Source organism: Phyllopteryx taeniolatus, chromosome 9 (genome assembly GCF_024500385.1).
Source record: "Phyllopteryx taeniolatus isolate TA_2022b chromosome 9, UOR_Ptae_1.2, whole genome shotgun sequence".
Taxonomy (NCBI): Eukaryota; Metazoa; Chordata; class Actinopteri; order Syngnathiformes; family Syngnathidae; genus Phyllopteryx; species Phyllopteryx taeniolatus.
This window is the reverse complement of record NC_084510.1, coordinates 17,360,055-17,387,890: the sequence shown is the minus strand read 5'-3', so window position 1 is coordinate 17,387,890 and position 27,836 is coordinate 17,360,055. Positions and strand designations below refer to the sequence as shown.

At 42.8% G+C, this 27,836-nt stretch overlaps 3 protein-coding genes and 1 pseudogene across 7 annotated transcripts in view; 2 read left to right on the top strand and 2 right to left on the bottom strand.

Moving 5' to 3' along the window:
• The first annotated feature begins 480 nt into the window (after positions 1–480).
• On the top strand, positions 481–10,173 carry atf1 (activating transcription factor 1). 4 transcript variants are annotated; one of them, XM_061783690.1, is made up of 7 exons: positions 481–903; positions 6,604–6,726; positions 7,640–7,731; positions 7,825–7,952; positions 8,047–8,226; positions 9,145–9,298; positions 9,416–10,173. In XM_061783690.1, exons 1-7 carry the CDS (start codon positions 859–861, stop codon positions 9,558–9,560), a joined length of 867 nt encoding a protein of 288 aa, XP_061639674.1. In that variant the 5' UTR covers positions 481–858; the 3' UTR covers positions 9,561–10,173. The 4 variants fall into 4 exon arrangements, with proteins under 4 accessions (XP_061639674.1, XP_061639675.1, XP_061639676.1 ...); XM_061783691.1 differs by having other exon boundaries at positions 494–903; positions 9,151–9,298; XM_061783692.1 differs by lacking the exon at positions 481–903 and adding an exon at positions 1,460–1,842.
• On the bottom strand, positions 9,523–12,709 carry LOC133483085 (N6-adenosine-methyltransferase TMT1A-like). Its single transcript, XM_061783694.1, has 2 exons — positions 11,996–12,709; positions 9,523–10,733 (listed from the first exon to the last, which is right to left on the bottom strand). The coding sequence occupies exons 1-2, from the start codon at positions 12,491–12,493 to the stop codon at positions 10,500–10,502; spliced, it is 732 nt and encodes a 243-aa protein (XP_061639678.1). The 5' UTR covers positions 12,494–12,709; the 3' UTR covers positions 9,523–10,499.
• A 3,518-nt stretch (positions 12,710–16,227) lies between these two features.
• LOC133483502 (N6-adenosine-methyltransferase TMT1A-like) lies at positions 16,228–19,070 on the bottom strand (annotated as a pseudogene).
• A 3,155-nt stretch (positions 19,071–22,225) lies between these two features.
• The window catches only part of scn8ab (sodium channel, voltage gated, type VIII, alpha subunit b), a 53,172-nt gene continuing 47,561 nt past the window's right edge, over positions 22,226–27,836 (top strand). The window contains exons 1-2 of one of the 2 annotated variants that reach the window (XM_061784416.1): positions 22,226–22,473; positions 26,421–26,758. In XM_061784416.1, coding sequence (XP_061640400.1) covers positions 26,477–26,758 — 282 coding nt within the window. In that variant the 5' untranslated portion in view covers positions 22,226–22,473; positions 26,421–26,476. The remainder of the gene's footprint in view (positions 22,474–26,420; positions 26,759–27,836) is intronic. The other variant, XM_061784417.1, reaches the window with a different exon arrangement.

Genomic DNA, 27,836 nt, shown 5'->3' with positions numbered 1-27,836 from the left:
GCCAGATCTTGCCCCCTGGGCTTTGACTTCGACACCTGTGCTCCAGTGGTATGTGAAAGAATCACTGAAATGTGCAAACGGTGCATGATGTAGCAGTGGCATCAACTTTTTTTTTTTTAAATCCAGTACAATACATTTAATCATTTAGCAATGTTTGTTTTCAAACATTAATTTAGGTACAATTTCGATTCAACTTTTATGTGCAACACATCTTAATTTATTTACGTACTAAGTAGTTTTTATTTTTATTTTCTATATTTAAGCACAGTGTTAATGTTCCAACTGCGCATAATGTTAAAGTGATTTACAATATTAAACATACTTTACAGGAATAAAACCTGTTCCTCATTTGACCCTGTTATATTTAATATTGGTGATTATGGCGGTACTTGGGGAGCCTAAATACAACGAGGTCATAGCCAGATATTTTCCAGACATGAGAGCCTGTTGATGAACTCGCTGCTTAGAACTATAACTACAATGTCTTCATCTTCCCCTTGCAGGCTCCTTCGCTCCTCCACCTGTTTCTCTGTCACAGCTGACTCTGACTGTGGGGAACGTTAGGAGGTGGTGGCGAGTGTCTCGCGAAAGTTTCAACAAGAGTTTTCTAACCGGGATCTGGAAATTTGCCTGTCTTCGGCTCACACACGCACAAGCGTTCTACTTTCTCGAGACTCGTTTGATAATCTAACGCACACATATGCATACGTAGATACGACGTGCTCCTTTTGAGCTGCGTGCCTACGGCGACGCTAAACTAGGAAGATCAAAGTCGTCGGCGCATTCCATGTGTGTGGACGGCAAGACAGCCAGAAGAACAAGGACATCGGCACATTGTGCTGCATACGGTCGCGTACAATGCTGTACAATCACAAAGACGGACCTGGGAATAACCTTTCGCAGGTAAAATAAAATGTGTGTATTAAAATAAATCCGTATCTACAGCACGCGCTTTGGCGTTGACAAAAAAAAAAGGAAACTTCGTGAAAATCGGTTGGAAATTAAGCAAGTTACGACTTACTTTCGATATCCATGCATTGCCTTTGATGGGAACGTCGACCTCCCCAACATGGCTGCCACGATGGCACGTCGCATGGGGTGGGGCTGCTACAACACGCTGGTGTATCTACTTTTCATATCTATGAGCTAACGTCAGCGGTTAAAACATCTAAGCGACGTGATTGGGCCAGCAGATGCCGTGTTGCCCAATGCACTGCTGTAATTGGCGGGTGTTTTCCGCGTGGTCCTAGTGCTTCCCACGTGTCAGTTTATTATTGTTTTGGACAGTAAAAGAACTGCAGGGGACCAAAACTGCCATTTAAAAGTGCAGGAGACATGCCTCCCCTTTAAATTACGCCCCTGAACTAAAATGAGTTTGAAACCCGTGCTCAGGAGTACGCTATTTGACTAATAACGGATGTAGCGAATAACTTGACACAGAGGGGGCGCTAATGCAACCGAATGGATGTGGGCTGCCGTGGACTGCAAAGAACAAGAAAATGAGGCGGGTGGAAGGCGTGGTGACGCGCTCCTGCTCTGTGACGTACTTTGTCACAGAGACTCTGCCGTACGAGGCCCAAATTAATGACGTCAGGTTTTTTTTTTTGTTTTTTTTTTTTCCTTCAGTTGGACACTATTGATCTTGGATATTTGTGAAGATTTTGGGGCTGGATACAAGCCTACTGTATCCGGCAGCTGCGGGCATCTTGAAAGATTTGAGTTCGAAAGGTTTTTAACCCTACCCGCGGAGTAACTTTCCCTGGTATCTGTTGTGTAAAAGTCTAAATACGAATTCTCCCAAGTCCACGCCGTGATCGGGAGCTGTTCGGCGGCCTTTGAAAGGTAAGTTTGTCCTGCTGCGGTATTCCGTCTATCGGGCTTCTGTCGCTGTCCGCTCCGCTCCGCCCGCCGCGGTCGTAATGGCGGCTGTTGCTTCGTTGAACTCCTCCGCGCCCTCACGAGTAAGGTAAAGTGGAGTTCGCCTAATGGCTCCCCCGCGTCGCTGACGTCTCTTGACGCGGCAGACCGAAATGCCAGTGACAGTTGCACACATTCGCTCAGCGGAGACGCGCAAAAGTTCGTCGGTCGTGTGAAGCACAGCGGCGGCACTTGGCTCGCGCGTGCTTCGCTAACTGTTGATTTGAGCGCTTCAAAGAGTCAACATCCGCTTTTTTTCCCCCCTTTTTCAAACGAACGTTAGCGAGGCAAACTCGACGCCCTGGCGAAGCCGACACCATTGCTACCCACAAGACTCTTCTAACGCTTGTCTCCCGACCTTTTGTCTCAGTTGGAGTCGTCCACTTTTTTTTTGTTTTTTTTTTGGAAATGTTGAACACACCAACTTGCGATAATACGGCGATGAGGGGTTGTTTAAGTACGTCACAGAGTGCGGGGCCTACAACCAGTGTAATGGTCCGCAGCTGCACATTAAAAAGCGACCAACAAGAATTCCTCAAAGAGGAAGTCGTCTCCGTGGGGCAAAGAGATTCATCTATACATTTATTAAGTTTGGCAAAACCTTATTTGATAGCCGAGAAAGACTGCCGATATTCTCAATGACCATTTTTAGTGGCTGGAAAATTGTCCTCCTGCCAAATCGGAAAAGTGCCTACTTGTATGAAAGCTTAGAAGTAGAAAAGTATATGGTTTATCTGGAGTTTTACACCACAACAAGGACAATAACGCTCCTCACGGGAGGAATAAAGTATCCATCCTGTTAAATTCTCAAATTTGGTAACTACATATTAAACTATCAAATTGACACATTGTCATGCTTTGACGTTATTGGTGTTTTTATTCCCCCAAACGATTCTTTTCCACAATTATTGTATTATACGTATTCGTGTCCCTCAATGTGGTTTGAAGTGTTGTGAAAAATATGCTCCAACCATTTCCACGGAATAGAAAATTATTGCTATTATAAATAGTCTGACAACCCAACATTAATTTTACACCACAGTAATAATAATGATTTCCCATCACTAGACTAATAAAGTGTCAGTCTGTCTGTCCATCATTAAATGTGTTCAATTAATACCTCTAAAATTTATATTGTCATGCATTGAAGTTATTGATGTTTAAAAGAATTACTGATAGGGATGCACAATAACACTTTTTTCCCCCCACTGATACCGTTAACCTGCTGCTTCTCCACAGACGATACCGATATCGTTAAGCGTTTATATCGGGGGTCTTAAAACATTTCCAGGGTAAGGACCCCAAACTGATGGAAAGCTGTAGTGGTGTAAGGACCCCAAACTGATGGAAAGCTGTAGTGGTGACTCCCTACTTATGTATATTGTATATAATTAATGTGTTTTATTTTAAACTGGTCCAACAATAGGATGCCTTTCTTTCTTTTTTTTCACAATACACATGTACAATGGAGATGCCGTGTATAAATGTACCTTGTTGTGCAGTCTATCATTCAAATAATACATAGGTTCAAATATTCATAAAAAAATATATATATTTTAAACTATATAAGAACAGCTGATTATTCATGTTAATGTGTACTTAAAGACATTGAAATTTGTGGCAGGGTGAAGGAAGGTGAGCCATTGAACGAGGCAGCTCTTGTTATCGGTCCAGTTTTTTCGATATTGGACCTATTGGTATCATTTCCCCCCCCCAATATCGGTCGATAATTATCGGCCCCTATAGTTCTCGTGCAATCCTAATTATTTACAAAGGTCACGTGTCCCAAACCTTTCCAAATGGCCCTTTTCCAAAAAAACCTGCCTCAAAGGTTGTAGTGTAAACAATATGTGGCAATGTTTTTGAGTTTCCTCCAAGCATATTACCATTAGAAATGGTCTGACCCAACATTAGTTTCGAGTTTTGTGAGAAATATGCCCCAACCTTTTTAGTTACAAGTAGCATATAAGGATTAACTCTGCGTGTCTTTTGCTTTTTCCTTTTTTTTTTTCAACACTTTTTTGAAAGGACAACTAAGAAAGAAGAAAATCCAGTTACTATAAAGTAAGGGGTCTCACTTTGCAAACAGAAAAGTACAGTTTGGTTTTAAATTCATGACAGTTAATATTGTTGAAACATTTCCTATACAGTTAATAAAGTATTTATATTGGAAGCAGTTTGGATTTGGGAACAAATTATTCCAAATATAATCGGTCCCAATGGGAAATTTAGTTTTGAAAGTCGACCAAATTGAAGTTTGACCATAGTCACTGAATGGTCTGTGCTTCAAGTTTGAGTTACCACTGCATCAATGCATTGGCTTAAACAATACAGTGCAGGCTACAAGAAATTCATCCTAATTGTGCTGTAATTGTATCTGATTTTCTCTGATGTGAAGCCAGGTGGTTGTTTATGAGATACAGTATCTATCCTTAATGACCACACACACACCAATACAAAATTATTTGTACCTATACAACATTACTATTAGTTTAGATAGATATATGCACTTAAAGCATTGCAACAAGTTTTCTTTCTGTATACTTTTTTCACATTAGAAATTGTGAACCGCAATAACCAAAGTGGAATGTTCATGCATATGAGACCCCACACAATCTATTTGAAATTAATATGGAAATGACTCAAAAAGGTTTGTAGAGTTTTCTCCTTTGGCAGTGACTTTTTCCTTCATTATTTGCGTACAGGGTAATGATCTTGAAATCATTTTCCATGGGAACTGAAATGTGGCCACTTTTCTTCCCTAGTCTTCTTTGAAGGAAAACATAATTGTCTCCAGGGCTGCCTTCCACCATGTTTTTGAGCACCGTAACATGCTTCTGATTTCATCGCTGACTCAATCGCATGCTCTTTGCTGTCTTCTAATTCGCGTTGGTTCATCCTCTTTTCAGTTGGTTTGCGGTTGTCGTGTGAAGTGGGACGCCCAAAGACTAGTACTCTCAGAGCTATTAAATACAGTGTGTACAAAAAGTATTCAGACCCCCTTAAATTTTTCACTCTTTGTTATATTTCAGTCATTTGCTAAAATCATTTAAGTTCATTTTTCCCTCAATGTACACACAGCACCCCGCATTGACAGAAAAAAACAGAATTGTCGACATTTTTGCAATTTATTATAAAAGAAAAAATGAAATATCACACAGTCATAAGTATTCAGAGCCTTTGCTCAGTATTTAGTAGAAGCACCCTTTTTCAACAAGTTTTTCACACCTGCATTTGAGGATCCTCTGCCATTCCTCCTTGCAGATCCTCTCCAGTTCTGTCAGGTTGGATGGTGAACGTTGGTGGACAGCAATCTTCAGGTCTCTCCAGAGATGCTCAATTGGGTTTAACTCGGGGCTCTGGCTGGGCCATTCAAGAGCAGTCACGGAGTTGTTCTGAAGCCACTCTTTTGTTATTTTAGCTGTGTGCTTAGGGTCAGTCTTGTTGGAAGGTGAACCTTCGGCCCAGTCTGAGGTCCTGAGCACTCTGGAGAAGGTTTTTGTCCAGGATATCCCTGTACTTGGCCGCATTCGTCTTTCCTTCGATTGCAACCAGTCGTCCTGTCCCTGCAGCTGAAAAACACCCCCACAGCATGATGCTGCCACCACCATTTCTCACTGTTGGGACTGTATTGGACAGGTGATGAGCAGAGCCTAGTTTTCTCCACACATACCGCTTATAATTAATGTCAAAAAGTTCTATCTTGGTCTCATCAGACCAGATAATCTTATTTCTCACCATCTTGGAGTCCTTCAGATGTTTTTTTAGCAAACTCCTTGCAGGCTTTCATGTGTCTTGCACTGAGGAGAGGCTTCCGTCGGGCCACTCCGCCATAAAGCCCCGACTGGTGGAGGGCTGCAGTTATGGTTGACTTTCCCGAACTTTCTCCCATCTCCCGACTGCATCTCTGGAGCGCAGCCACAGTGATCTTTGGGTTCTTCTTTACCTCCCTCACCAAGGCTCTTTTCCCCCGATTGCTCAGTTTGGCCGGCCGGTTAGCTCTAAGAAGGGTTCTGGTCGTCCCAAACGTCTTCCATTTAAGGATTATGGAAGCCACTGTGCTCTTAGGAAACTTAAGTGCAGCAGAAATATTGTTGTAACCTTGGCCAGATCTGTGCCTTGCCACAATTCTGTCTCTGAGCTCTTCAGGCAGTTCCTTTGACCTCATGATTCTCATTTGCTCTGACATGCGCTGTGAGCTGTAAGGTCACACAGGTGTGTGGCTTTCCTAATCAAGTCCAATCAGTATAATCAAACACAGCTGGACTCCAATGAAGGTGTAGAACCATCTCAAGGATGATCAGAAGAAATGGACATTACCCGAGTGTCACAGCAAAGGGTGTGAATACTTATGGCTGTGTGATATTTGTTTTTCTTTTTTAATAAATCTGCAAAAATGTCAACAATTAATTTTTTTTTAATGTCAATATGAGGGAAAAAATGAACTTAAATGATTTTAGAAAATGGCTGCAATATTACAAAGAGTGAAAAATGTAAGGGAGTCAGAATACTTTCCGTACCCACTGTAGGTTTGTAACTATCATTAAACTTTGGAACAAATACAAACATTCTGAAATGTTATCATGGTTTATTGGTAAACCATTAACTGTTTTATCACTAAATTTAAACAAAGTCTCAAAGTAATCAATTGGGTTTTGAAGACAAAGGGATGTGTGTTTTTTGTAGATGTCACTTGGTGGTTCTCCTGTGACCCTCGTCCACCTGCCAGGGGGCCAGCTACAGGTTCAAGGAGTGATCCAGTCTCCACAGTCCTCGGTCATTCAGGCCCCACAGACGCAGACTTCACAGGTCAGACCAAGGCTACGTTCAAGTAGTGCTGTGCAATATGGATACAATATTATATCCTGAAAACAATATGTATCCCAAAGTAGTATTTTTTTTTCTTTCTTAATATTAAATGAAGCGAGTATGAGACAATTTTATTAGTTTCTTTCTGACAAAGGCCATGCCCACAAGAAACGGAGCCAGTGTATTTGTGTTTCGTTGGTAAAAAATTTCCCCTAATCACAGAATTGAAATGAACGTCTCCAGATACTGACACGCTGTAGTATATATGCCAAGCCTGAAGTGGCGCTGTACGACTGCCACATAAAGTCACCAAAAGACAGAATAAGAAGCCTGTGCAACGTACACATACAACAATGGTGGGGAATGCGAAGCGTGCAAGAAAGGATACGTGTGGACTGATGACAAGGTAGAAATTTTGCTTGGAATGAAAGTCCAGATCACAGCCAAGGTAAAGAACATCTGCCACGGATGTTGTTATTGTTGGTGGTGTTGGAACATGGTCTCGCGAGAACTGGGACTACTGTGTCATCCTCTCAGGAAAGATGTATATGTGTTGTGTACACAGAAACACAATGGCAGCATTTTCAAATTATTCACTCTGGGACCCAGTTTTAAAAAATGATCGTATTCGGGCTTCAAAAACACCGGTAATGTGTTGACAAAAAAAACGTAGAAATAATTTTAAAAACCTTTGCAGATACACCATGTTTCCACTCGTTTCCATGTGGACAAATTCAGAGAGTGACTTTAGACGCCCTACACTAATATATATGGTAAGAGGGTTATATCATACGGTAAACCTTGTTATATCGCAATACAATATATATCGTAATATCGCACAGCACTACTTTCAACCAGACCGTGTCTCGTATGATTTCTTGAGCTGATTACTCGCCACACTTTTATGGTAAAGGGTTCAGATAGTGAGGATTCACAGGATTCGTCAGAAAGTGGAACCACACCGCAAAAGACCAGAGAGCTTCTGGCCAGGCGACCGTCATACAGGTGAGAAAACCAAAAGCTCCCACTCAACTTGTCATTGGCTCGGTGAAAGAACAGCTTAATTGTGTTAACGCTTCTTTGCTGATTACACGTTAGAAAAATCCTAAATGAACTTTCATCTGAGGGTGTCCCGCACAGTGAGGGGAAGGACAGCTCGACAACCACAGGAGTGACGGGTGTAACCATACCTGCACCCATCTATCAGACAACCACCGGCCAGTACAGTATGCACCTTTCCTCTCCTCCACACACATCAAACAACATGACTGTTAAAAGACCTTTCCTGATTTTGATGCAGTTGTTTTGTGGTCATTCTAGTTACCGTAACTCCTAATGGAACAATCCAGCTGACAAATCCAGGACCTGATGGCATTCAGGAACTGCAGGTTGCTATGGCTAACCCAACTGGAGGGCAGCAGGGCACAACCATCCTCCAGTATGCTCAGACCCCCGACGGCCAGCAGATATTGGTACCAAGTAACCAGGTGGTCGTACAGGGTGAGAAAATCTTTTTTTTTTTTTTTTTAAATACTCCTAATCATCTCATATTGTTGATGTGTATGAAGGAGAAGTCACCCATGGAAAGCTAGCAGTGGGGCCAACAGCCATTTTTTGATTGATGATGAAAAAGCTAGACATAGGTGAAAAAAATTCAATTCCTTTCAAAAAATTATTGTGAGCACAATCCCTAACAAAGTCCCATTTTAAATATTCAACAGTTTAACAGAATAAAATGATAAAATGAGCCATCGGCTGCTCTGTGTTGTTTTAAGAGTAAAACTGCATCCCATCCAGCTCTCGTGCTTTTTTGCCTCTCGTGTAGAGTTGTAAGATAAAGCAGCGACATCTGCAAAATATATACAGCGTGGAAGTATAAACTTTGGGTCCAAATATTCCAATATATTGCTAAATCACTGCTAAAGTAGAAATGTAGCGAGCACCTTGTCTTTGGCAATGGTCAGTGGAATTGTATCCACAGTTGCCTTCCACCAGACTCCTTTCTTGTCATACGGAACAAATAAAGCCACTCATGTTGTATGTTGCTGCGCAGGAATTAATGTTGCCAGTTGCTTTTTCAAAAACTGAGCTTTGGTAAACTAGCTCCTCTCTGTTAGTAGCCATGTTGTTCGAGGAAGCAGTTTCAACTGAAGCTGCTAAAAATGGTTGATTTTTTTAAATCTTTTTTATTTATTTTTTTTTTTTCCTGAGCCAAAAACCCCTCAAATTAATAAATAAAATTGATTAATCATCCAGGCCTAGTTTATTACCGCAGTCCCAAAGTGGGTTGGTTATTATTTCTTTCTAGCATGACATATTAAGATGAATAGTTATAAATCCTGCACTTCTACCAGAAATTTGACCTCTGTTCTTAAGCCATCACACTCGTGACCAGAGTCCTAATCATGTCTTTCTAAGATGCAGGGGGAGAAGTGCAAACGTACCAAATTCGTACAACACCGACCTCGGGATCGCTACCCCAGGCTTTAGTGATGGCCTCTTCCCTGGGACTGTCTCAGAGCAAAAGTGAGGATCCAACTATGAAGAGGGAAATTAGACTTGCAAAAAACAGGTGATTGATTGCATGCAGTATCTTTTCATGTTACACTGACATGTTAAAAAAATTAATAAATAAAGAAATCATCTTTTTAGTTGGACTTACTAGTTTCCCCCTCCTTCCTCATGACAGGGAAGCAGCCCGGGAGTGTCGGCGGAAGAAAAAGGAATATGTCAAATGCCTTGAGAATCGAGTGGCAGTGCTTGAGAACCAAAACAAAACCCTGATTGAGGAACTCAAAAGCTTAAAGGAACTTTATTGTGTCAAAACAGGATAAACTGTTGAAGTGCAGAGACTGTGTGTCAGTTGGAACAGCTCTCAGCTCTTTGGACGCAGTCATGTTTCTGGGAACGCTTCAGGTTGAGATCCACGATCTTTTTACTCCGCTTGATATAACAATGATATATACATATATCTAAACAAAAAGAATTTGGACTTTTTTCCAGCTATTTTTTTTATTCACTAATGCTATAACATTTATAGTTGTGTATATTTTAAACTGGGAGGTTTGAAATTATAAGCTTTTGCTTTTTCACTCTCGAGTTTTAAATGTTGTGATTTTAAAAAATGTTGTTGGGTGTTTTTTAGGTCTACCAACAGCATTTACAGAATTGACTGTATTCGTTCTATGTGAACATGTTTGCTTAACGGAAATTTCTCTTATTCCCACTAAGGAAATGTAAATATTCCTTCCTTATTTTTGTGCAATGGGATATAAAGGGTAACAGAAATATTGTGTGATTGTTCATTGGCCATTACTGTTTTAGACAATCTGGACAAAAATTTTGCACAGTGTTTGAGTAACAATTTATTTCTTCATGATAAGGATGGGGCTGTGGAACAGTGTTTGAAATGTTGCTCATTCTGTCAGTAAATAATATATATTTTCACTCTGTTTTTGCTAATCATTTTTGGCATAAGTGAACATCTTAGCAAGGGATGGCCAACCTTTTCCTATCAGGTCATTTTTAAAAATGATTATTAATAAATCATATGAGTATTTTGGGGTTCATAGCTTTGGGCTTTTTATAATTGTATACTCAAGATTTGATTTGGTTTTAGAATTGCATGATGGGTCCGGATTGGATCAAATGCTCGTAGGCCGTAGCTTTCACAACCCTGCTCTAAGCAAATCGACTACCCCAGCCACCTTTGTCTCACTATTTTGCAGTATGATCATAGGATGAGAACACATCAGTCGAAATGTCACCTGTAATCATTTGATGGAATGGCCCATAATATGGGGTCGTATCACGGAAGTCACTGGAGCCTCAATGTGTTTTAGGTGGAGCTGAGAAAAGCCAGCTGATTCGAGATCTTTCCATGTTTCTCTTGTAATCATACATCCATCGCCGATATAGAACCACAAAGGATCGAGCGTCTGTTGGAGGAAGAACGTCCAGGTTGAGGGCTTTGACACCACATGTTCCATGAAGTAGAAGGCCCCACCCTGGAAAACAAATGCAGTGTTGTAGATATAATTTATATATATATTTCCGACTATTATATTGCAACAGAAGATGATAAATTGTTTAAATCGGTTTGGCTCAGGCCTTTTCCCTATGAAGATTTTACTTGGGTGGTTCTTCACCCGGCTTCAACCCACAGTCCAAAACAAACTACGGTATATTTTTGGTATACAGAAGACTACATTTACCAGTAGGTATGAAAGAGTGTTAGTCCTGTCATTAACTGTAGTTTGAAGTCAGCCGCAGGAGATTTTGGTGCAAGCAGCAGTACAGACCACTAATGAAATTAATTATGTATATTGTAGCTTTGTGTGTGGAAGGCAGTCAGAATCTTTTTTTATTGTTCATTGTGGTAATTTGGTCACATGGTTTTTATTGTTCATTGTGGTAATTGGGTCACATGGTGTCAATGGTGGTAGTAGTAACTTTTTTTTTTTTTTTTAATCCAGCCTGTCACACGGCTTACTCAGTGTCAGGGTCGTGTACACTAACATGGGTTTCTATATTAAAAGATTCTCAGATGTGATGGGCACTGAAATGGTAATTAAATCAATGATGCACAAATTATTCTAGCTCAGAGTGGCGTGCATTACATTGAGGTGTTTGTAATGCTCTGTTCAGTCTTTTGTAAGTATTGAATATTTGAAACAATTTTCATGATGCAGTGGAGAACATGTAGACATTTTTTTAAAAGCACTCTCTATATCTGTGTCTCAGTCAATTTTTATATCGTTGATTTTAGTAGTTTCGAAAGTGAAACCAATAACTACACACTGAAATATTTTGATTGTATTTTGTATAATATGACGATTATAGTTTACAGTTAAAATAAACCTGCAATTACCCATCCCGAGAAATATTGCATTAAAAACAAAGGATTTTTTAATACAGTAATTTGGTAGGAATAGTACTCAAGTTTCCTGCTTTACTTTTTGGATTAATGTAACTTTCCTACAATATTCTAATTTATTGATGAGCCTATATATAACGTACTTCGTTTTAAGCATGCAGGTCATGCAATTCTGCCCGTTTCGTTTGTATTAAAACCATGATGAGCGCTTTCATTAGTGTTCAGTGTTTGCATTTTTTATGTGATTTGATTCAAAATCCGTTTTTTTTTCTTTGCTTTATCAAAATGAGAAATGTTCTAAACTGCGCACACTTTTTTTAAATTATTGTTTTTTTATTTCATTTTTTGAAATTATTATTTCTCAAAGGATTTCCTGCAGCAGCGGACACTCACAGTTTTCAGCACACGCCGGACCTCCTTGAGAACCAGTTTCACGTCTCTGACGGAACACAGCACCAACGTGCACACCACCACGTCCACAGACTCGTCGTCCAACTCCTTCATGTCCTCCGCGGAGGCAACCAGGAAACCCTCATACGTCAGGTGCTTGTTGGCGTCCATGCTCCTCTTCAGGTACGTCTCGAAGTGCGGGTTCGGGTCCGCGCAGAGCACCGTGCATCCATACGGGTAGAACTGGAAGTTTGCCCCGCTGCCGCAGCCAATCTCAAGCAGCCGGAGCGAACCGTCGCTCTTGGCGAATCCGCACACGTTCCTGAAGAGCTCTTTCTTCATGCGATGCATTTTGTGGTTGTACGAAAACGTGATCTTGTAGGCCAGCAGCGGAAAGAAACGTTTGTAGGCGGCGCGCAAACCAAACACCTCCGCTAGGCGCAAGGGCAAAGTCAGCAACAAGCAAAGGAGCCTGCACGCTTTCAACAGACAATACCCCATGTTTGTTTGTTAGGGTCTCAAACTGTCCACGTCAGTCTTCTGAGAACGGAAGAGATACGCCTCTTTCGCAGATTAGGCGTTTAATCGCATCATGTCTGATGCATGGTAACCACACGATGGCGCCATTGCATCACTTAGTGTTCACACAAAAAAAAAACAAAAAAAAAAGTCCACTGGATTTAAAAATGTATTAACCCCAACGTGACAACATGTGAGCCACATCGAGCAAAGCGTTTATTAATTAAATCTAGAATATAATAGTAATGTATATAACACAATTCATGTATTATTATATAATACTTAAGGTATAATTAAGTGCGTGTATGCGTTTTTTGTTGTTGTTGTCCTGTTTGGCTGTTAGGCCAAGCAGACTGGAGGATCTGTATCCCTTTTATGCTGGAACAGTTTTACTGTGTCACAGTGGAGTTTTTAAGATGCTGCTGTGGTTTCTAATTATTATAATTGATGTTTATTGAGAATCAGAGTCGATCAGTCGAACATCCATCCATCCATTTTCCGAGCCGCTTCTCCTCACGCGGGTCGCGGGCGTGCTGGAGCCCGTCCCAGCTATCATCGGGCAGGAGAACGGGGTACACCCTGAGCTGGTTGCCAGCCAATCGCAGGGCAGATACAAACAAACAACCATTCACACTCACATTCACACCTACGGGCAATTTAGAGTTGTCAATTAACCTAACATGCATGTTTTTGGGATGTGGGAGGAAACCGGAGTGCCCGGAGAAAACCCACGCAGGCACGGGGAGAACATGCAAACTCCAGACAGGCGGGGCCGGAGATTGAACCCCGGTCGTCAGAATTGTAAGGCAGACGCTCTAACCAGTCGCCCACCGTGCTGATCAGTCGAACAGAAAACAGCCAAATCCCCCCCACCCAAGACCCACCGTCCACCCAGAGCAGCGACGGAGCCAGAGGGGAGCCTGGGGTAGAACTGGATCCCTCTGAAATCTGATGGGATCCCCCAGGTGATTGACATATCACGGAACCACGCGTCTTGTCGAAAGAAGCCGTTTGCATGTTGAAATCAGTGACGCCTTTTGACTGCTAAGTCCGTCCTGTACAGTAGTATGTACCACAAAGAGTTGTAATCCACATTTATTAGGAGAAAAGAAGAATCGCCACAGAAGAAGAGGATTTGCCCCAGAGCCAATCTCCGAGGTCATTCTAAAGTAAGTTTTACAGTGGTGTCCTAATGAGTCACTGTTTAAAAACACTTGTGTGTTCAGATAGGTTTTGCTAGACGCCACGGGTATCAAGCTAAAGTTTGCATTAAGTTACATCTCATGGCGGTAAAAACGAGAACTTCTCACCCAGCGCATGCAGTGTTTCATTAAGCAGTAATAATTTAATTCGGGGACAGTCCCTCTGGATTGGCAGACTGCGGTGGTGGTCCCCCTTTTTAGGAAGGGGGACCGGAGGGTGTGTTCCAACTACAGGGGGTTCACACTCCTCAGCCTCCCTGGTAAGGTCTATTCAGGGGTGCTGGAGAGGAGGGTCCGTCGGGAAGTTAAATCTCAGATCCAGGAGGAGCAGTGTGGTTTTCGTCCTGGCCGTGGAACAGTGGACCAGCTCTTCACCCTTGGCAGGGTCCTCGAGGGTGCATGGGAGTTCACCCAAGCAGTCTACATGTGTTTTGTGGACTTGGAGAAGGCGTTCGACCGTGTCCCTCGGGGGGTCCTGTGTGGGGTGCTTCGTGAGTATGGGGTACCAAACCCCCTGATACGGGCTGTTCGGTCCCTGTACGACCGGAGTCAGAGTTTGGCCCGCATATCCGGCAGTAAGTCGGACTCGTTTCCAGTAAGGGTTAGACTCCGCCAAGGCTGCCCTTTGTCACCGATTCTGTTCATAACTTTTATGGACAGAATTTCTAGGTGTAGAGGGGGTCTGGTTTGGTGGCCTTAGTATTGCATCTCTGCTTTTTGGAGATGATGATGTGGTTCTGTTGGCTTCACCAAGCCGTAACCTCCAAATCTCACTGGATCAGTTCGCAGTTTAGTGTGAAGCAGCTGGGATGAGAATCAGCACCTCCAAATCTGAGACCATGGTCCTCAGTCGGAAAAGGGTGGCATGACCTCTCCAGATCAGAGATGAGATCCTGCCCCAAGTGGAGGAGTTCAAGTATCTTGGGGTCTTGTTCTCGAGTGAGGGAAGAATGGAACAGGAGCTCGACAGGTGAATCGGTGCAGCGTCTGCAGTGATGCGGACTTTGTATCGATCCGTTGTGGTAAAGAAGGAACTAAGCCGAAAGGCGAAGCTCTGGATTTACCGGTCGATCTACGGTCCTACCCTCACCTATGCTCACGAGCTGTGGGTCATGACCGAAAGAACAAGATCCCGGATACAAGCGGCCGAAATGTGTTTCCTCCGCAGGGTGTCCAGGCTCTCCCTTAGAGATAGGGGGAGAAGATCGGTTATCCGGGAGGATCTCAGAAAACCAGTCAGTATCTAGTGTGACCACCATTTGCCTCGCGCAGTGGAGCACATCTCCTTCGCATAGAGTTGATCAGGTTGTTGATTGTGGCCTGTGCAATGTTGTTCCACTCCTCTTCAATGGCTGTGCGAAGTTCCTGGATATTGGCAGGAACTGGACCACACTGTCGTATACGCCGATCCAGAGCACCCCAAACATGCTGAATGGGTGACATGTCCGGGGAGTATGCTGGCCATGCAAGAACTGGGATGTTTTCAGCTTCCTGGAATTGTGTACAGATCCTTGCAACATGGGGCGGTGCATTATCATGCTGCAACATGAGGTGATGGTTGTGGATGAATGGTACAACAATGCGCCTAAGGATCTCGTCACGGTATCTCTGTGCATTCAAAATGCCATCATTAAAATGCACCTGTGTTCGTTGCCCATAACATACGCCTGCCCATACCATAACCCCACCGCCACCATGGGGCGCTCGATCCACGTTGACATCAGCAAACCCCTCACCCACACAATGTCACACACGCTGTCTGCCATCTGCCCTGAACAGTGAAAACCGGGATTCATCCGTGAAGAGAACACCTCTCCAACGTGCGAGACGCCATCAAATGTGAGCATTCGCCCACTCAAGTCGGTTACGATGACGAACTGCAGTCAGGTCGTGACCCCGATGAGGACGACGAGGATGCAGATGAGCATCCCTGTGACGGTTTCTGACGGTTTGTGCAGAAATTATTTGGTTATGCAAACCGATTGTTGCAGCAGCTGTCGGGGTGGCTGGTCTCAGACGATCTTGGAGGTGAACATGCTGGATGTGGGGGTCCCGGGCTGGTGTGGTTACACGTGGTCTGCGGTTGTGAGGCCGGTTGGATGTACTGCCAAATTGTCTGAAACGCCTTTGGAGTCGGCTTATGGTAGAGAAATGAACATTCAATTCACGGGCAACAGCTCTGGTGGCCATTCCTGCAGTCTGCATGTCAATTGCATGCTCCCTCAGAACTTGCGACATCTGTGGCATTGTGCTGTGTGATAAAACTGCACATTTCAGAATGGCCTTTTATTGTGGCCAGCCTAAGGCACACCTGTGCAATGATCATGCATCTTGATATGCCACACCTGCGAAGTGGGATGGATTATCTCGACAAAGGAGAAATGCTCACTAACACATATTTGTGAACAATATTTGAGGGAAATGGCCTTTTGTGTATGTAGAAAAAGTTTTAGATCTTGGAGTCCAGCTCATGAAAAGTGGGAGCAAAAACAAAAGTGTTGCGTTTATATTTTTGTTCAGTGTAAAATGGCGTTGTCCTCAATAAACGACTTGGTTTGGAAAATACATCTTGTCGTCTGGGGAACCTACTTTTATCCAAAAAAAATGACATCGGGTAAGACATGCTTGTTTTTATTTACGGTCTTTTCCTTTTGTTGAGTCAAGGCGCTTCTTGACTGGCTATATTCTGCTCCACGTCACATTTCACAGTGTCATGACTCGGGGAGAAGTTGGATTTCCCCCACACACATGAAGACTTTTGGCCATTGATTTTGAACACGTTCATTATTGAAGATTGTCAGCACCGACTTGCTTCGCACCCTAAAATCGGGACGACTCTACTCTTAACACACATCAGACCTTAGGACAATCAGATTTGTGCCCAAAGTTGACTGCGGAATGGAGCAGAACGTCGCTGGCTTGGCGCTCCACCTTTAAACCTCTCGCCCAGAGTCAGCTGGATTAGGCTCTTGCTCAAATAGAAAATTAATGGATTGAAATTGCAATAGTCATCGAATTAGTGCCGATAACAGACACTCCTTATGGGCACTCATTGAACTACTACACTGAAAAATCTTAAACCTTTTGACCCCTGAAAACTGTGAAAAAAGTTACTTACGTAGGCCTAAGTACATTTTCATAAATGTTAAGTCATTATTGTTGTATTTCTTGCACTTATATATCACTATAAGATTTCAATATTATCTTTGTATTATTATTACCTTTCTTCACTGATTGGCGATGGAAAAATTGCATTAGAGTAGGCCCCATCTGGACTTAAGTTAGCAAATAGGGTTCTCTGGCTGACAAAGAGATACGTTCCACACAGATTGATGAGCAGGGTTGCTAGTGCATCAGAATTGTTTTATTTTTCATAAAATGTCCTCTGAATCCCCTGACTAGAAAAATTAAACGAGCATCAAAGTGCCCGGCGACCAGGACTATGGACGATAGAGATGGCCTTCAGTGTCAGGTGAGTGGGCCACAAATCTATTTTACACCGTAGCCCATGATGTGTGGTTTGTTGAAGAAGATGAGTGGCGCTTTCATATGTCTTAGTTTAAGGTCAGAGAAGCCGGCAGCCTGCAGATGTGTCCATGTTGCCCGGGTGACCTCACATCCATCACCGATGTAGTAGCGCACAGGCTTCGAGACGTGCTGGAAGAAATATGTCCACGTTGACGGCTCTGCGGCAACATGCTCGAGAAAAAAGAAGGCTCCACCCTGCAATGAAAATACATCTTAGTGGTACACATTTATTTTGAGTTTATTTATTTATTTATTTTTTTCCTGACTTAAGCATATGGGACAATATGGCCCATTGTGAATACCATCAGCATTCCACACCCCACGATTGTTTTTAAAGGGGCATCACCAAAGGTTATTTGGGCCTGGGCAGCAACGCGCCTTTGTACGCCACTGGCTGGCATAAGCTCCAGCTCACCTGTGACCCTAATGTCGACTATCGACGATGGTTGGAATATGGACTAATCGGATACATCTAGGGAACAGCTTGGGATGTGTGTACTGTATATGTGCCCTACGATCGTCCCAAAGTCCAGCACGACTGTGTCCCAGTGCACAAAGGCCTGCTTGGATGAGTTTGGTGTGGAAGAACTTGAGAGCCCTTATCCGTTTTTTAGACACAAGCCGAGTAGTTGAGCACGAAATGAGCCCCGCACGCTAGTAACTAAGGCCTGACTCACTATATTAAATCCAGGAATATAAAATATTCACAACGCATATTATAAGTTTATGATCCTATTAGAGGAGCTGGACTTACAGACCTCAAAACCCGGCGCACCTCCCTCAGAGTTTGCGGGACATTGTCCACGGAGCAGAGAACCAGCGTGCACACCACCACGTCCACGCACGCGTCCTCGAAGCAGCGCATATCCTCCGCCGAGGCCTCCACGAACTTCTCATACGTGACGTGCGGGTTCTCGCGCATGTTCCTCTGCGGGTACTTCTCAAAGTGGTGAGCTGCTCTCTGGGCTGCTTGAACTCGGACAGACACGCGAACAGCTCCTTCTTCTTCTCGTACATCTTCTTGTTGTACAGCTTGGAGAGACGATGGTTTGGGATTCCAACTGGTTTACATGTGTTGCACTGGCACAACCGAGACTCGATTTCCTATACAGTAATATAAAATGTCATATCATACTGTATTACCGGAAGCTACATTATTTCGGAGCCGCAACTTTAAAGTTGAGGTGCTCTCTGTGACCACTAGAGGGCAGAAGAGCTCAGACACACAATGACCATAAATCCTGTTTCATGTCCCCAGCGAGGTCAAACTTGACCACAGTGGTGAGCGGTGAGTGACATTGATTTACGAGATTGATTCAATTCGTGAGCACGTGCGTCACTTAAATCACTCGTATCTCAAATCAACTTAACCCCATTGAAATGAATAGAAATCCGTTGCAGCCACACAAAATGTGTAGTGTTATTTAATAAGAAAACTAACACTCTACTATACTTTATCAAAAGATATACAGTAATAACCTAATTAAATGGAATGCAAATAATTACACATTAAAAACCGTCATACTGGTTATATGAGACGTTCCTCTCATCGATGAACTTCACATAGAATTTACAACAGGACCTCCTGTATGCCAAATGCCATTGTGAAGAAAGCTTAGTTATTATTATAATTGTTATAAAAATAATTATTGTTATTATTCAACATATTGTGTTTTGCTCTTAGCTCCAGCACTTTGTTACACCTGCAGATGTAGTTCTTTATACTGTAAATAAAGTTGAGTTGGGTTGTTAAGTTTTCTCATGATGATCAAATCAAGGGGCATTCGAGCTCTCCTTCTGATGTGCGCACCTTGGCCACCGGGTGACATTATATAATACATGCTACAGGTAGATAAAGCAGGTAAAAAAAAAAAATAAAAATAAGTATCATAATGTGAATGCTGAAGAACATGTTTAAGTTACACGAGAAGCACTGGCCTACATTTAGAACCTTAATTCTAAGATTTCATATTCCCAACTATGAAATGAAGAGCTCTTCATTTCATAGCATTTCTTTTGGCTGTACTGCTTCCAGTACATATCATTAGATGTTTTTTTGGTTTTTTTTCCCAATCAGATTTCAGCCTCAAGTGCTTCCATGTTACTCTAATCTGCTTTAAAAAATAAAATCTCAACCAATTCAAATGATTCTTACTTAAAAATGTTCAGTATTCCTACTTTTTGAAGATTTCCATGTTTCCATGAGAAGATAATTTATTCATCCATTTTCTCCACCACTTATTCTCACTAGGGTCACGGGCGTGCCGCAGCCTAGCCTAGCTAACTGCGGGAGAGAGACAGGGTACACCTTGAACTGGTCGCCAGCCAATCAATGTATGCATGTATTTATTTATTTAAATGAGCCCTTATTCTATAATTCTACTCTTGTTTGAAGTCAGCTGTGATACGATCCAGCTCACCTGCAATCCTAAATGAGGATGAGATAATAGGTGGAGCTTTTTTTAGTCTCGCATTCTACGTTTCCTACATTTCCAATTCATTCCAGGATTTAAGTTAAGTGACAGCGCTTCAATTTCAGATGCATTTTCTACAGAAATTACACTTTCAAGTTGAAATTAAACTCTCTTTTTCAAGAGAGACTTGGGTAAGAGGCCAGCATTTTAACAGCTAAATAAATTATAACGTGTCTGACCAGTCATTCACCACAATAAGAATGACAAGAAGAAGAGTTTGCCACTGACATGTAGTGACCAAATAAGGTCAAAGTTAACCTGCGCTTCTATTTCTTCTTCTAATACTACTACTCTGCCTCTCACAGGTCAAACCTGGTGCTATGACAGACATCTGGTTCGGGTTCGGGGGAGGGGACTCATGATTGTCAGAGGAGATGTGTGTGTTATCTGTGTTGTGTGCTGTGTTGGTCATCTATAGCTGTAAGAGAAGTAAGAATCATCCTCATCATGCATGGGGTCTCTCACTTTTTAAAAAGATGTATGTCTATACCCCGCCAGAAATACTGACATACGCTGCATATAATAATAATATACAATACAAAATACAGTCATCACAGTACAAAAACAACCAACACACTCACCTCAGTGTATCCAGTACTATTTAACGTGTGTTTTTCTCTGTCCCTTAAAATCGACTTGAATTTACTAATAAGAGTAATCAGTTCAGAAATACTGGATTTCAAGTCCTTCCAAATATCATTCCAGGAGAACGTGTCCTCACATTTGAAAGCCTTTTTTCCTAAGTTCTGTCCTCCTTACCCTTGGGATTTGCCTCTAGTATGACATGAGTGAAGAGCGTATTGAATTAGTGAGCATATAGTCACAAAGTAATGAAGGAAGCAGCCCAAGAACAGCTTTACCAAACCTGCGACATACTGTACAGTAGAAGGATGGTTATCCTGCTGCGGAATACAGAGTGCAGTGATGAGTTTTCTTTCCATAACCAGTAATGAAATGCAGGGCACAGTGATCAGTTGTGTTCATGAAAAGCAGATCACCGTAGCATAGTAACAGCAGAAATGTTGTGGAGATCAAATATTTCCAAACATTGTGGGAGAAGCAGCGTGAGTTTTTGTTTCATCAGATTTTCATTGTGCGGTTTAATTGACAGGTTCTAATCAATGACCGTGCCCAAATAGTCATCCATCCATCCATCCATTATCTGAGCCGCTTCTCCTCACTAGGGTCGCGGGCATGCTGGAGCCTATCCCAGCTGTCATCGGGCAGGAGGCGGGGTACACCCTGAACTGGTTGCCAGCCAATCGCAGGGCACATCGAAACAAACAACCATTCGCACTCACAGTCATGCCTACGGGCAATTTAGAGTCTCCAATTAATGCATGTTTTTGGGATGTGGGAGGAAACCGGAGTGCCCGGAGAAAACCCACGCAGGCACGGGGAGAACATGCAAACTCCACACAGGCGGGGACGGGGATTGAACCCCGCACCTCAGAACTGTGAGGCTGACGCTCTAACCAGTCGGCCACCGTGCCGCCCCAAATAGTCATATGATATTCAATTTCAGGCTCTTGAGTGGGAAAATGCATCATTCGTCAGTGTCCATGCAACAGACAACACAGCAAGATTTGACAGTTGTGGAAACTTTAGGATTTGTTACTGCTGTTATGAGCGAGACCTACAATACTGTACATGGTGGTTGTAATGTGATGGTTTGGGGCTCCTTCGCTCCTTCAGGACCTGGACGACTTTGTGATTGATGGAACCATGAATTGTGGTCTTTACCATGCAGAAAATCCCGCAGGAGAGGTTTGGCCATCGGTTTGTGACCCCAAGCTGAAGCGCGCTCAGGTTCTACAGCAGGACAACAATCCAAACACACTAGCAAGTCAATATCTGAATGGCTTGGGGGAAAAAAAAACCAAAAACTAAAGGAAGGTTTTGGAGTGGCTGCATCAAAGTCCTGACTTGATAAATGAAATCACCATTTAAAAACTGCATTTTATTTTTACTTGGGTTTTTGTTTTCTGATATTTCCATTTGTTTTTCGACTTTAAACATCTAAGTGGGGAAACAAAAAAAAAAGAATTTAAAAAGTGGGCAAATGCTTTTTAATGGCGCTGTTTATGAAGACCTTGCCTACCCTTTCTCTAAATTGTCCGTAGGTATGAATGTGAGTGTGAATGGGTGGACTGGCTCGTGACCAGTCCGGGGTGTACCCTGCCTCTCGCCCAAAGTCAGCTAGCTGGGGCAAACAGATCTGTATTGAATAGAAAATGCATCTTGGAAGAAAGACAAACAGCACCATCTGGTGGGATATCGCCCTCCCCTGTTAATGCAGAGTCTCCACCGTATGAGATTTCGCCTCACGTTGATCCAGGGAGGTGCAACCTTTGAACGCCCGTGACTGGTTAAGAACATTTGAACCAAATCCTTGACGTTGGCAGACTCGCTTTGGGGGCTTGTAAAAAACAAATCTTGACGTTGATCGTTATGACTGTGTGTCCAGGCTGTCCGTCTATTATTTTTGTACGGCTTGCGTTGCTGCGGTCTCCCGTGCGTCGTTGAGACTGCAGGCATTTGCCGACACTCCCTAACAATTTGCCCAGAGTCATCAATTATGCAGGGCAGCCGCGCGCACGCCGAGCCAAGATAGCAGCAGCAGCAGCAGCAGCAGCAGGAGCAGCAGCAGCAGCTTGAGCATCAGCAGCAATATGGCGACAGCCGCAGTTGCCCCACACGCTTTTCTACACCTGCGTTCCCCAGGACGCCGTGTGGATTCTTGTTAAGGTGCAGGAAAGTAAGTGGACGAGCCGTTTTGGTTGCTTTGTGTCACGGTTTGGTCGCCGCGCGGGTCGCAGTCCTACTTTGGCCGCTGACTGCATCCCAGTGCCGCAGAGCGCTCCCCCTCTCAGCATCCTTCCCGGCTCCCGAGGAGGGCTGGCCCCGGCTCACACTAAACTATCTTATGTACTCTCTTTACAATGATATCGCGAAGACGATCGCTAAGAGTTTTGCCGGTGAGCTTTTTTTTTTTTTTTTTTTTTTTTTCTTCTTCTTTCCCTCCCCGAAGATAAAGCGAGAGTCCGCATGTTGTTTGGGGTGTTGGCCTGCATGTTTGGAAAGACATTCGATTGCTCCGTACAACATACGCAGATACAAAGTGCGATCAAACTTCTCCCAATGGCCGCAATGACTCCTGTTTCCATTTTAGATGATGCATTTGCATCATGAATTTATTTGTTGATGCACCCCATCGCTCCATCTTCTTTGCACCATTGTCCCCCCCAAAAGATGCGTCTTTACTTTGCGAGTTCTCACGGCGACAGTGGCACCTCCTTTTGTTCGTTTCCCCTTCATGTGCTCCATTGGGGTGCGGTAAATAGCCCTGAGGGGGATTATTTATAAATGTACGTTCTGGGCGGTGTAAAATGGGTTCTGCTGATTTGGGCTGCTTTGAGTCGTCAGGATATAATCGGTGCCCTATATGAGTTAATGTGGTCCCACAGCAGCAATGCACTATACAACACTGCAGTAGGTCATTTTAAGACTTTGGCTGTACCACACTTCACTGCTAACGGGTGCCTCTTAAATGCTTAGGAATGCAGCTTAAAGGTGAGAAGGTGGTTATCATCCTGCTCGGGGGAGAAAATGGCCAAATGCTTCATGTCACGTGGGTTCCGATATTAGTCCATTTCATCGCTGACGCTCAGAACTCAACGTATGAATGAAATCGTACACATACGAACGTGTATGGGAGGTTATTTGAGGCCTCTGTCATTTGGCAGCCAGTCTCATCAGAGATGCTTGACACGGGCCTGTTAGACTTAAGTCAAATACAGTAATGCGATGCTTGAGGACGTGCAATGGGGGGTAGGAAATGGATTGAAATGAACTAAGCACTGTATTGGTCCCTAAGGTTATTAAGTAATTATTAACTAATGATGCAACGTTGTATATGATGTTGTAACTGTTGTTTTACTTCTTTCATACATTCAGTGGAACCTCCAAGGTCAAACACAATCTGTTCCAGGACAACGTCTGATTTGATCTCATGTCAAAACAATTGTTCCCATAGGAAATAATGGAAATAATCCTTTGCAGGCCACCGCCATAAAAATCTTTATTTACTGTACAGGCAGTCTGGGCCCATGGGAGTGTGGGTGTTTCAACACCCACACCTTTCCCTGCGAACGGGTTCAACACCCACACGTTTCTTTTTTTAGTGAGCTTCAACTCGGAAATGTTATGGCACACCCCCCAGCTCTCCTGTTTTCATGCAGTAAATGTTTACATTCCTAAAAGTCGTAGAAGAAGTCAGTCACTCCTAAGATCAAGATGTTGTTCTGTCATTTAAGAATTTTGTTAATTGTCTGGAACTAACGGTTGATTAAATGTGCCCGAAAAAAAGTGAGGGCAAATGGAGTGCACTACCTGGCTACAACAGCAGAGGCGCTATTGAGTGAGTCTCAATTTTGCCATTGAAAGAAGGCCAACTTTGAAACCACATCCGCCTCTGACCCCTGCTATCACAATCCTCGCGATGGCATTATGTTGCACATTGAAACAGGAGTTCAGAACATTGCTGGAATCTAATTTTTAACAGTCACACTAGTGTGGAAGTCTTACGCAATCTGCTGATGTCTCACGTGACATCATATATGACGATGTTTGAACCTGAAATTAAAATTTTCCAGGAATTGTTGGTTGGGTTTAGAATTGTATGAAGTTTGTGTGTTTAAAATTTGCGATTACACTGTATATAGGGACCCGATACGAGTGTAATATCTAAAATATCTCAATCTTTTTATATGAGAAGTGTGGATGAACCTTTCTCATTATTGTTATGTCACATTCAACTTAAAAACATATTGAATAGACTCTTCCTTCATGGAATGTCAAATGAAGTTATTTACACAAACCTGAAGTCCACAAGTTGAGTTAGGTTTGCCCTTCACTGCTTGCATTTTGGTGGCAGCAGCAACAAGAAATGACTGCAGGAGATGACAGATCAGCATTTTATATTCCGGGCTGCGTGTGTCTCTCTGATCAAAGTGACTGCGACGCCTCTTCCTCTTTTGGACCAAATCGGACCAACTCCAATCAGATGTTAGATAATTAGACGAATGGAGGGAGAGGAATGAAGCGGCTTTATGTCAAATGATGGAATGCAGACAGCGGTGTGTGCGGGTGTCTCTCCCTGCACAAAGGACACAGCGGCTCACTGAACATCGACAAGCTTTCGGGAGACAAACGAGACTCAGCGATTTATTTTATTTTATTTTTTTCTTTGTCGTGTCCGACCCACATGACTCATAATACATTTTGTTTGAGACTGCTTTTTATTGATGATTCATTGTAGAGTTGTCCGTCTGCGCAGATTGTAATAAAAAAGGCCGAGGTCAAATTGCACCGTGGCGTGTTGTCCTATGGTCTAAGGAGCGTATTGACATTAAAAAGCATTAGCCTACTTGCCCTAACGCGGCAGTATACAGTATTGTTCAGTTACAGTGTACATGCACTGCTGGCCATGCTTCTGCACCCGCTTGCAATCACCTTGAAAGGAGATCAATGGGTGGAAGGAGACTTGGAGGTTGTGCCGAGGTTGGGTTACTTCAAGCACAGTTCATTCCCAATCTGGGTGACGGTGACGGTTTTCGTTCGGAGTACTGGATTGTTGGATCAATCTGCCTGACTTCCTTCTCGCTGGTTGAGTTTCCCGTCTGTAACATTGCGTTTGTCCAGCATGTGGAAGAGAGGCCAGCAAATGGCTTGTAGACCATCTCTTACACATATCCTGTATGTGCCATATGCTTTTACAATCTTAATGTGAAAAAGTAATTGTTTGTTTTCTTGGTCATTCAAGAGGAGATTACACCTCGTGGCCTGTGTTCCATGATGTAAAATACATTCTTCCATAACACACAACCATGATGAAGTATGGAGCTCAGTTCTAATAGCTATTAAGAATTCTGCACAATTAATTTGTCATTTGGGTTCATTAATCTGTAATATGGGTTAATTCAAGATGTTGGATGTATTTAAACTAGAGATTCAATGTTGTTCCGTTAAAGCACCTCAGAATCCAGAGAAATTGCATCACATATTATGAGTGAAGTGTTTTAGTAATACAGGATGATTAAATGAATCAAGTTGTTTTACTTGTTTGCAGTTTTCAGTATTGTTTATTTAAGGAGAACTGGCTCTCACAAAGGGTCGCACTTGAACATATCCGTTCATCCATTTTCTACTGTTCAGGGTCAGGAGTGAGCTTGAGCCTCTCCCAGCTGACTTTGAGTGAGAGGCGAGGTACAGTACGTCCCAGAATGGTCGCCAGACAATCACGGGGCACATATGGACAAACAAACCACAAGCACACACGCAAGAAAACACACGCAAGCACAGGGAGAAGGTTTAAACCCCACGTTATAAAGCCTAAACTGAGATACGAACCTGGAACCTCTGACCACGAGGCAGACATGCACACACATGCATTATGATTATATGAATAAAACAATGTTTTGTTGACCTGCCATGTATAATTCAAATCATTGATTTCATTTAATAGAAATTGTTTACAAATATACTGTATCACTCCTTCGTTGTCAACTCAAGGAATTTAAATAAACAGTTGATTTTAAATGGATTGGAGAAAAGCGCTTAACCTTGCGAACATACAAAAACTAAACGAGTTTATCAATACAAATTCTTCTTCTCTTTTTTTAAATAAATGCTTCTGTCTTTCAGAGAGGGTTGTCTGCTATGGAAAACAAATAAAGAAGAAATAGCAGCAGGATGAAAACATGGCCGCACCCATTCTTGCACCCCCAGGACCTGACAGCTTCAAGAAGTTTACCCCGGAGTCGCTCATTAACATCGAGAAGCGCATCAATGACGAAAAGAACAAGAAACCAGCCAAGCCCAGGTCGGACAGCAGTCACCGCGACACGTCAGACGAGAATGTGCCCAAGCACAACAGGGACCTGGAGGCTGGGAAGAGCCTGCCCCTCATCTATGGCGATATTCCAAAGGGCATGGTGGCCACACCGCTAGAGGATCTGGACCCCTTCTATGTCAACCAGAAAGTTAGTTAGTTACACACTCACTCACTCACTCACTCACAAAAGTGGGGCACTTCGGGAAAACATTTGGGAGCTAATTGGTTAATGTGTCTGTCAAACCAATCAGATTAGCAAGTGGAAGATTAAACTGCTCTACATGGCACTACCTCACGTAAATCCGTTTTAAGGTTGACAAAGCTGGATTTAAATGGTGCCAGTGTACATGCCCGTTTTCAAGAAGCTATTTTCATTAGCATCGCCGCTAATTACATGCTACAACCATAGCGATTACAGAAGTGTTCGCTACAAGTGCAGTGCTCTGTCACCTTCACTAATACTTGTGTTACATGCACAACTTAGTTACCCTTACAACAAGTTATACTTATATCTGGCTAGGATTTTATTTTAAACAGCCTTTGGAATAATACAAATAAGTCTGAATTGTTGGAAAGTATGGTTTTCACTGTCTTTTCTTTTTTTTCCCCTTCATTGAACAAACAAAGTCAGAGTATGATTGACTGAATTACTTATTTTGACTGGTTTTCAATATGGCATCCTTAATTAGAAGACGCTTTAAAATGGAAGTTATTATTTAACCTTAATGGCAAGGATATTCGACTCTAAAAGCTGACCTTTAGACGTTGCAAAAACATTTCCGTGTCCTTGCTTCAATGATGTCAGAGGTTTACATTTAACAACTAAAAACACAAATGTGAGGCACAATCATGCTGTTCATCTGCTGCATGTTTCTGTGCACTTTAATGGAGCAACGTTTTGTATATGTTGAGAAACTCACTGCGTCATCTTCACTTTGAATGTGAGTAAGGGAGAAAAGATGGAAGACGGTAGCAGGAACGGACAGCAAGTGAGAAAGGTCATGCCCGAGGCACGTACCTGTACCCTTATTTGTGTGGAGGAGTCACATGGAGGAACCCGTCTTTTGTGTATTGCAATTTGCTTGTCCTATTACCTCCACCAAGCACAAAGGGGAGACATCTTGTTTTGATTTACGCTTGTTGTTTAATTTTTGATATTGTTAGTCTAATCGCATAGTTGCGCAAGTCATATTTAAATGTTTTTGTACAACAAGAAAAAAACTAAC

What these genes read in the sequence shown, in the direction of transcription:
- LOC133483085 (XM_061783694.1), bottom strand. Translation starts at nt 12,493, where the DNA reads ATGGGGTATTGTCTGTTGAAAGCGTGCAGGCTCCTTTGCTTGTTGCTG. An exon ending in TCCGGCGTGTGCTGAAAACT is followed by an intron (nt 10,734 to 11,995) that starts GTGAGTGTCCGC and finishes TTTGTTTTCCAG; the next exon opens with GGTGGGGCCTTCTACTTCAT.
- atf1 (XM_061783690.1), top strand. Translation starts at nt 859, where the DNA reads ATGCTGTACAATCACAAAGACGGACCTGGGAATAACCTTTCGCAG. An exon ending in GCCAGGCGACCGTCATACAG is followed by an intron (nt 7,732 to 7,824) that starts GTGAGAAAACCA and finishes ATTACACGTTAG; the next exon opens with AAAAATCCTAAATGAACTTT. An exon ending in TAACCAGGTGGTCGTACAGG is followed by an intron (nt 8,227 to 9,144) that starts GTGAGAAAATCT and finishes TGTCTTTCTAAG; the next exon opens with ATGCAGGGGGAGAAGTGCAA.